The sequence below is a fragment of the Phoca vitulina genome, unplaced genomic scaffold (assembly GCF_004348235.1).
Source record: "Phoca vitulina isolate PV1807 unplaced genomic scaffold, GSC_HSeal_1.0 scaffold98, whole genome shotgun sequence".
In the NCBI taxonomy this organism is placed as follows: Eukaryota; Metazoa; Chordata; class Mammalia; order Carnivora; family Phocidae; genus Phoca; species Phoca vitulina.
Genome location: NW_022589801.1, coordinates 2,443,286 through 2,452,735, shown reverse-complemented (window position 1 = coordinate 2,452,735; position 9,450 = coordinate 2,443,286). Strand labels below are relative to the sequence as shown.

Here is a 9,450-nt window from a genome sequence, read left to right as displayed (position 1 = left end):
GGAGGGTCGAGCCAGGTACGCGTGCGCACGGGAACTAGGGTCACGCGGGACGGAAGCGGAGCGAAGGCGCCGGGGAGGTGGAGGACGAGCCCCCCTCAGGTACAGAGCGTGAGGGCGGGGCCGACGGCTGCGCCGACGGGCGCTAACCGCCCCCGCCTCCTTCCCTCCGGGTCCCGCCTTCCTCTGCCTCCGCTGGGGTGGGGCCAGGTCGATTTAGGGGTGGGAGGGGAGGGGAAAGGGGCGGAGGATGGAGACGGAGAGGGACCTGGATCCCTGGAGCAGGTCAAAGCTTGCTAGTCGTCGAGATGAGCTCCGGGGTGGATGACGGGCCCAGAAACTCTGGGAGGGACTCGGAGCTCCAGGTAGAGGCAGCAGGGATGCGCCGGGTTGGGATAAAGCAGCTCCTGGATCGGAAGGCCCTGCAACAGGGCAGGTGTGACGGGGATTAGGGGCTGTGGGTGATCCCTGAGGTGGGAATTCACTGCTTGACCGGCTGTGAGGGACGGTAGCGGGCAGAGTTGCGTCCAGGGAAGCCCTCCAGGAGCAAACTTTGCCGCTGTTGTTGTTTCTTGGGCGTTTAGGGTTGAGCCCAGTTCCTATGGTGACCGCTTCGCTTCCTGCCGCAGCTCTCCGCTTGGTTGTTGGGGGAACTGTTCTGTTTAGAAACGCCTGGAGTGGAGGTGAGGAATTTGGAAGTCAGAGATTTGGGAGTTCAACCTGTCTTCCTGAATCCCCGCCTCTCACTTCTAAGCCTCTTTATAGACTTTGGGAGGGGAAGGGCCGAGATAACGTAGGTATTTGCATGAAAATCTCATATAATTTCAGTAGAAATTATACACAGGAAAGGCAGTTAGGTAAACTGGGTTTGTTTGAAAACACATTTGAGACTAAAGTTGAATAATCGCGGCGATTATGGACCTGATACCTAAATACGCATAGGAATACTTTGTTATTGGTTTTTTTTTTTTTCTCTTTTTTAAAGATTTTATTTTTTTGTGAGGGAGAGAGAACACACAAGCGGGGGGAGGGGCAGAGGGAGAAGCTGACACCCCGTTGAGCAGGGAGCCCGAAGGTATAGTCAAGGATTAGGGCTTCAAGAACGAGTTGCATAGATGGCATAGCCCCAGTGTTTTCCTTCTTGCATTCCAGGCCCTTATATCGCAGGATATTCGTTGTTTTAAATTTCCTCCACTGGTTTTCTGTATTTAAAGTACACTTTTTTTTAGCCTGTAAGAAAATAAATAGACTAATAATTGGTTTATAACTAGAAGAAACTAGGTTAGTTATAAACATAAATGGAAAGTGTCACATTCAAATCTGCCTTCAGGATAAAACTGATTCTTGTTTGTATCTTAATTGTTCAAGGAACTAAACCATTCAATTTTAATTAGTGAGAAATAACTAGGAAGGTATATTAATGAAATATTTATTGTAAACAATAAATTTTGGCATTATTTAATGGCAACTTGCAAAATATGTCTTATTTTGTTTATTGTCTGAAAAAGTCACTGCTTATAGTCCAGCATAGAATCAGATGGGATTCTGTTGGCTCCTTTTCTGTCTTCTTTTTTAGTTGCTTAGATCAGTTTTAGGGTAATTTGCTTTTAGAGTATTCCATACACAGAGGCAGAGCAGGTGTTACTATTTATTCTCTTTTCTCATCACATGCTCCCTCTTCTCCCCCGATGTAGCCACCATCCTGATTTCTATGATAACCACTTCCTTGCTTTTCCCTAGAGTTTCGCTTTGTATGTGAACATGCACATTCTAGTTTGGCTTGTTTTTGAACTTTATATAAATGGAATTGTAGTAAATATTCCTTTCTAGTTTGCTTCTTTACTCAACGTTATGTTTTTAAGATTTATCCTTGTTGCTTAGTTTGTTGTTTAGTATTTAGCTACTCTACTATTAAAGTTTTTACAGTTTTTGGTAAACATGAACCACTGCTGTGGACTTTCTCATACATGTACCCCATGATAATCTTTTGAATTAAGCTAGTTAGTAAGGTAGTTCTATTTGTCTTAGTTATGGGATTAACATCAGTTTATTATTTTTTAGTTCAGGAAAGCCTCTTGAAAACAACTCCTTAACCCCTTATGTTTCTTAGAGGTCTTGATAAATGATCACTTTTCATAAGGCCATTGTTTTATGCTCCTTTAAAAAGACAAGTTATTTCTTTATAGAATAGTCTGGATTGAAGAGAAGTAAGGAGCTTGAATTTGGTTGGATAACTGGAGAGATTATTTCTTTTTCATAAGAAAGGTTAAGCATTGTGTCTTTACTGTTTTGTTTGAAGTGAATTCCCAAAAAATTTTTTTCACTTATTTTTATAATACAAAAACCTGTCTCAAAATTATTCATAAAACTGTGTGGTTTTCTACATCTTTCTGTTAGTGAGGCTATTCCTTCCTACTTCAAAGTATCTGTCAGTATAAACTTTTGGAGACAGTTTTATAAAAAGAAAACCAGTTGATTGTTTTGTGGAACCAGATTTCAGAATCCCATATAAAATACTCCAGTATTTTTAATTATCCTACCAAAATATTTGGTGACATTTGTTGAGCATGTATTATATGTATGATATTTTGCTCAAGATTGATATTTTTTTCTTTTTAGCACATGATCTTACCTCCTATTTCATTAAAAATGAAAATTCTACCAGGCAGGATCTTCTTCAAATTTCTACCCCTTCTTATCTAAATCTTCACCTGACCTTGCTTTCCTCTTTCTAGTCTCAAAGGACAGTGCACATGCCATTTATTTGGGTTTCCTTTTATTGGCTCAGTGGCCTTTCTCCATTAGTTAACATTAACCCATGTCTTAGGAATCTTCGATGTGTTTATACTGTAGGGCTTCTTAATCTAGAGCACAAGAACTTTAGGGAGTTCTTCAACCCCCTGAAATTGTTTGTAAAGTTTTGTATGTGTTTTTATTTTACTGAGGGGAGGACTCGGGGCTTTTGTTTAATTCTGAAGGGAGTCCTTGATATAAAGAGAATTAAGAAACAAGTTTTTCTCTTTTGTAACAACCCTTCAACTACAGTAGTCTTCTATCTTTCGCTCTACTTCTCATCTCACAATCATGCTTCCTAAAAGAAGTCTACATTTTCTATTTCCTTTAGTTCATTACTCATTTATTAGTCCTCTTTAAATGTGCTTCTACCTCATCTGCACCACTGAAACTACTTTGTTCAAATCATCAAAATTTTGTTATTTTTCAGAATGTTCTATTGACCACCAACTTTGTGCTGGGCACTTCTGTAGGCATTAGAGATATAACAGTGACCAGACAAAAGCCTAGATCTCTTGGAGTTTACATTCTAGTAGTGGGGAGACAGACAATAAACAAGTGAAAAAATAAATGATATAATTTCAAATAGTGTTAAGTGCAAATAACCTGATGAGAGAGTATCTAGGAGAGAGGCTACTTTGGGTAAGAGGTCAGGGAAGATGTGCTGACTTTGAGCCAGAGAAGGAGCCAGCCATGCACAGGGCGGGGAGAGTGTTCCAAAGAGAGGGAAAGCAAGGACAGAGACCTTGAAGTGGAATGAGATTGGCACAGTGGAGGAACGGAAACAAAACCAATAAAGCTGATGGGTGAAACAGAGAGTATTGGATCTATTTAGGGAAGTGAAGGCAGGGGCCAAATAATGTAGGACCTTAAAAAGTTTGGATTTTTATTCTAATTGCAGTGGGAAGCCATTGGAGTGTTTTGAGCAGGATCTCACGATTTTAAAGTGATAGTTTTGATTTCAATTTGGAAAAAAGTTGTGGGGAGCAATAGTAGAAGCATGAAGACCACTTAGGGAACTGTTCCAGTAAAGGTGTGGGAGATGAATATGGAGGTGGTAATAAGCATGTTGAGAAGTGGATGGATTTGGGAAATATTTTAGAGGTAGAACTGACAGGGTTCATTGTTGGGGGTTAGGGAAAGAGGAAACAAAGACAATCCCTTGGGCACTGCACAAATGATGATGCATTTGACATGGGAAAGACTGGGAAGGAATACAGTGGAGGCAGGGTTGAGAGCAGGAGTGCAAGTGGGGGGCTTAAGAGGTCTGTTTTAGACATGTTAAAGTTGTGATGGCTCTAGACACTCAGTAGACACAATACAGTGTGTTAAGTGCTCCAGTAGGAGTATATTCATAGTTTTGGGGGAATATGGAAAATATATCCTAAGTCTGTTTTGGGGGAAGTTGAAGTCAAAACCACTTTTTTTTGTTATCTTTTTCTCTATATTTTCTTAGCATACATGTGCACATGTGCATTCCTCTGATATGGCACTAATTATGTTGTACTGTAATTTCTGATTTATTTGTTCTGGACTTCCCTAGAGCCACTGAGGGTTGAGATTGTAGGTTTTTATTTGTTTTCCATGTTTCTTTTATTTTCTTTTTTTTAAGAAAGAGAGAGAGAAAGGAGGGGAGGGGTAGAGTGAGAGGGAGAGAGGCTGTCAAGCTGCGGAGTCCGACATGGGGCTCGATCACACAACCCTGAGATCATGACCTGAGCTGAAATCAAGAGTCAGATGCTTAACCTACTGAGCCACCCGGGCACACCTGTTTTCCATCTTTCTATCCCCAGAATCTAATACTGGTTCATTCTTATCCTAGCTATTTATAAATTTGTTTGAAAAATGAATAAATGTGACTGTTAAAATCTGAAAGTATAAACTGAAACAGTGACAGTGGGAATAGAAGAAATGCACTTGAGAGTGATTTTAGTGAAAAGATAAGTAGGACTTGATGGCCAATAATATATATAGCACTTCTTGCCAGGTAGTGTTCTAAAATGCTTTACTGTAACTCATTTAATCCTCACAACAGGTCTTGGAGGCAAGTACTGTTATTATTCCTATTTTACAGATGAAGCCATGGCCAGAGAAGTAACTTGCTTATGGTCATGCAGCTAAGAAGCAGCAAAGCTAGCATTATGCACATAAGCAGTCTTATGCTAAAGAACAAGTTCCTTACTATTATGCTATGTTGCTTCCTCATTGAGAATGATTGTGATTCTGGCTTGGGTTTTTATCATAACAATTTGCTGCTTCCAAAGTACTTTTACTTGCATTCTCTGAGATCTGTACAGGAATACAAGTTCCATTTAAATAGAGATTGTGGGAATATGGAGGATACTCAGGTGGCCTGAGGTGGGGAACCTGGCAGGAGAGACATGGGCATTTCAGATACACCAATTTCTCTCCCTTTTCATTTGCCTCCAAAGCTAGTGCAGAGCAAGTAGCAATTCTAATATTGCTACTCAGTTGCTCACAATTGTCACGGAGACTTTTGGCTTCTTCCTACTTTTAATTTCTAGTGTAACTTGATAGGTAATTTTATAGAATCTCTACCTGACCAGTTTACCAAGGAGAAGAAGGAGAGTTCAATTTTATCTGCTTTTGTACACTCCTTTATTATCAATCTATATAAATTTTTATTGGCACTTTCCTATTATGCAGAGAGTTCTGTGCAGGTTGGTAGGAATACAGAGAGCTCTAGGATATTGCTTGTTCTTAAGATTCTAATAATTGGGATTGTGGAAAAAGATGGCAGAGGAGTAGGGGACCCTATTTCAACCGGTCCCCTGAATTTAGCTGGATATCTACCAAACCATTCTGAACACACACGAAATCAGCCTGAGATGTAAGAATATATATCTGGATCTCTACAAACAGAATATCTCCGATGGTCTTGAGGTATGAAGTGGGGAGCTGTGATTCTGCACTCAGATATTGGAAGATAAACAGAAGGGAGAGGGAGCTGCCATAAGCTGGCGCCAGGAAGGTGATATAACACCGGAGCACAAAAGTGTCCCACGCTGGGGACCTCACACAGACTCACAGACTGGTGGTGGTGGGGAAAAGACTTTAGTGCAGCCCCCAGACAGGATCCAGGAGCTGCGGATGCGCAAGTGCTAACTGGGGGCAGCTCGCAATTTTAGAAGCACAAAGGGAGAGGTGTGTCCGGCCCTGGGTTCCACCGCTGGCAGTGTTGCTGTGGGGCGCACAACTGGGGAGGCTGTGGTTTTTAGCAGCCCAGATAGAAACAGAGACAATGTGGCTTGGAGAGCTCAATGAAGAGCAGACTGTGATTCCTCTCTTCTGAGACAGAAGTTTGGATGTGGTCACTTCTGCTCTGACTTTGGGAAGAGACGCAGAAAGCTGCCAGGGAAAGCTGCCAGAGAACAAAAGCCCCCTAAAACTAGTTTTCACTGAGCCCACTCCCCCCCCCCCCCCAGGGGGCAGGGCAACTCTGCCCAAGCAGGGTTGCCTGAGTAACAGTGTGGCAGGCCCCTCCCCCAGAAGACAGGCTGGAAGAACAAGAGGATGACAACCCGAAGGTCCCTATAAAGCAGGTGCATCTTGCTTGGGCCGTGGTTAATACTTTGGACTCTGTACATTCCCTCAACCCCAATAGAATGACTAAGATGAGGAACCCCCAACAAAGAAAAGAATCAGAGACTGTGGCCTCTGCCACAGACCTAATGGATATGGATATAAGCAAGATGTCAGAAATAGACTTCAGAGTAACAATTACAAAGTTGATATCTAGGCTTGAGAAAAATATTAGTGACAATATAGAATCCCTAAGGGCAGAAATGAGATCTTGATTAGCCAAACTGAAAAATGCTATGAATGAAATGGAGTCTAAATTGGATACTCTGACTGCCAGGGTAAACGAGGCAGAAGAATGAATTAGTGAGCTAGAAGATAAGATGGTAGAAAAGAAGGAAACCGAGGAGGCCTGGGAAAAACAGATTAAAGCCCAAGAGATCAGACTGAGAGAGATTAAAGATGCGATGAAACGTTCCAATGTCAGAATTATTGGGATCCCTGAGGGGGTGGAGAGAGAGAGGTCTAGAAGACATTTTTGAGCAAATCGTAGCGGAGAACTTCCCTCATCTGGGAAGAAAACAAGCATTCGTGTCCAAGAGGCAGAGAGGACCCCTCCCAAGATCAATGAGAACAGACCAATGCCCCAACATATAATAGTACAGTTCGCAAATCTTAGATCCAAGGATACAATCTTGAAAGCAGCTAGGGGGAAGAGATTTCTTACGAACAGAGGGAGGAACATCAGAATAACTTCAGACCTGTCCACAGAGACCTGGCAAGCCAGAAAGGGCTGGCAAGACATATTCAGGGTACTAAATGAGAAGAACATGCAGGCAAGAATACTTTATCCAGCAAGGCTGTCATTCAGAATAGATGGAGAGACAAGGAGCTTCTAAGACTGGCAGAAACTGAAAGAATATGTGACCAACAAGCGCACCCTGCAAGAAATATTAAGGGGGGTTCTATAGAAGGAGAAAGACCCCGAGAGTAGTATAGACCAGAAATGTACAGAGACAATCTATAGAAACAAGGACTTCACAGGCAACATGATGGCAATAAAATCATATCTTTCAATAATCACTCTCAATGTGAACAGCCTAAATGCTCCCATGAAACAGCACAGGGTTGCGGATTGGATAAAAAGACAGGACCCATCCATATGCTGTCTACAAGAGAGTCATTTTGAACCTAAAGATACATCCAGACTGAAAGTGAGGGGATGGAGAACCATCTTTCATGCCAACGGACCTCAAAAGAAAGCTGGGGTAGCAATTCTCGTATCAGACAAATTAGATTTTTTTTTTTTAAACATCACAAATATGATTTTTTATTTGTCACCATTAAATGTCTGACTTTTAAACAGATTCTTGGACTGGTGGCTCATATCCATCAGCTCGTTCAACTTTAGCACCAGTCTCATCCCCAGTAGCTTTTCCAGAACTACTACCTTCACCATGAAGCTCCATGAGCTTTCCCAATTCAAACTTGGGCTTCTTCAGCATTTTTACTTTTCTAACAAAGACATCATGGAGTGGATAAATAGACTGACAAGCCTTTTCTATATCTTTTCTGATGCTGTCTGGAATCAGTTTATTGACCACTTCTTTCAAGTCATTTGTTTGCACCTCTCGGGTCATGATTTCCATCATCTTTTTCCGAATTTGACAGACCTGTTGGTGCTGAGCATAAGAGGTCTTCCGAATCTGATTATTGTGTTTTTTAGGAAAACCAACACAAAATAGATAAAGCAAATAACCATCAGTAGTCTTGACATCAACATGAGCTTCAATCATGGTCTGCCATTTTTTGACCAGGGAGCACATTTTGTCACGGGTAAGATCCATGCCATGGAAATTAGGCAGTTTTTGCCCTGAACATCCTCAGTAATTAGCTTGAATTTTCTAAATGCAACTTCATCATTCTGCAGATCAGCAAGGCTCACTTCACAAACACGACCCTTGAGGCCATCAGATGCGATTTTGGTTCCTTGAGTTCTTGTGACTAATGTTTTTCCAATATTTCTTGTATTGAACATAGCTGGTGCTTTCACATCATACCAATCTTTCTTTTTTTTTTTTTTTAAAGATTTTATTTATTTATTTGACAGAGAGAGACACAGCGAGAGAGGGAACACAAGCAGGGGGAGTGGGAGAGGGAGAAGCAGGCTTCCCGTGGAGCAGGGAGCCCGATGCGGGGCTTGATCCCAGGACCCTGGGATCATGACCTGAGCCGAAGGCAGACGTTTAACGACTGAGCCGCCCAGGCACCCCCGTACCAATCTTTCTTAGAAAATGGATCAACCACTTTCTTCTTGGCTCCCTTTTTTGCCACCTTTTGTAAGGCGCTTGTTCTTGCCGACCGCCATGGCACTGCTCAGGGAGCCAAAAGGGCAGACAAATTAGATTTTAAGCTAAAGACTGTAGTAAGAGATACAGAAGGACACTATATTATTCTTAAAGGGTCTATCCAACAAGAAGATCCAAAAATTGTAAATATCTATGCCCCCAACGTGGAAGTAGCCAACTACATAAGCCAACTATTAACCAAAATAAAGAAACGTACTGATAGTAATAGATTAATAGTAGGAGACCTCAACACTCCACTCGCAACAATAGACATATCATCTAAGCAGAAGATCAACAAAAAAACAACAGCTTTGAATGACACACTGGAGCAGATGGACCTCATAGATATATACAGAACATTCCACCCTGAAACAACAGAATACTCATTCTTCTCGAATGCACATGGAACTTTCTCCAGAATAGACCACATACTGGGTCACAAATCAGGTCTCAACCAATACCAAAAGATTGAGATTATTCCCTGCATATTTTCAGACCACAATGCTTTGAAACTGGAAATCAATCACAAGAAAAAATTTAGAAGGAATTCAAACACTTGGAAGCTAAAGACCATCCTGCTTAAGAATGTTTGGGTCAGGGCACCTGGGTGGCTCATTTGTTAAGTGTCTGCCTTTGGCTCAGGTCATGATCCCAGGGTCCTGGGATCAAGCCCCACATTGGGCTCCCTCCTCAGCGGGAAGCCTGCTTCTCCCTCTCCCGCTCCCCCTGCTTGTGTTCCCTCTCTCACTGTGTCTCTCTCTGTCAGATAAAA

At 41.9% G+C, this 9,450-nt stretch overlaps 1 protein-coding gene and 1 pseudogene across 1 annotated transcript in view; one reads left to right on the top strand and one right to left on the bottom strand.

Moving 5' to 3' along the window:
- Window positions 1-136: 136 nt before the first annotated feature.
- TSGA10 (testis specific 10) overlaps window positions 137-9,450 on the top strand; it is a 149,911-nt gene continuing 140,597 nt past the window's right edge. The window contains exon 1 of the mRNA XM_032397297.1: window positions 137-362. Within this exon, the coding sequence (XP_032253188.1) occupies window positions 306-362 (57 nt within the window). The 5' untranslated portion in view covers window positions 137-305. The remainder of the gene's footprint in view (window positions 363-9,450) is intronic.
- Window positions 7,646-8,788, bottom strand: LOC116627532 (annotated as a pseudogene).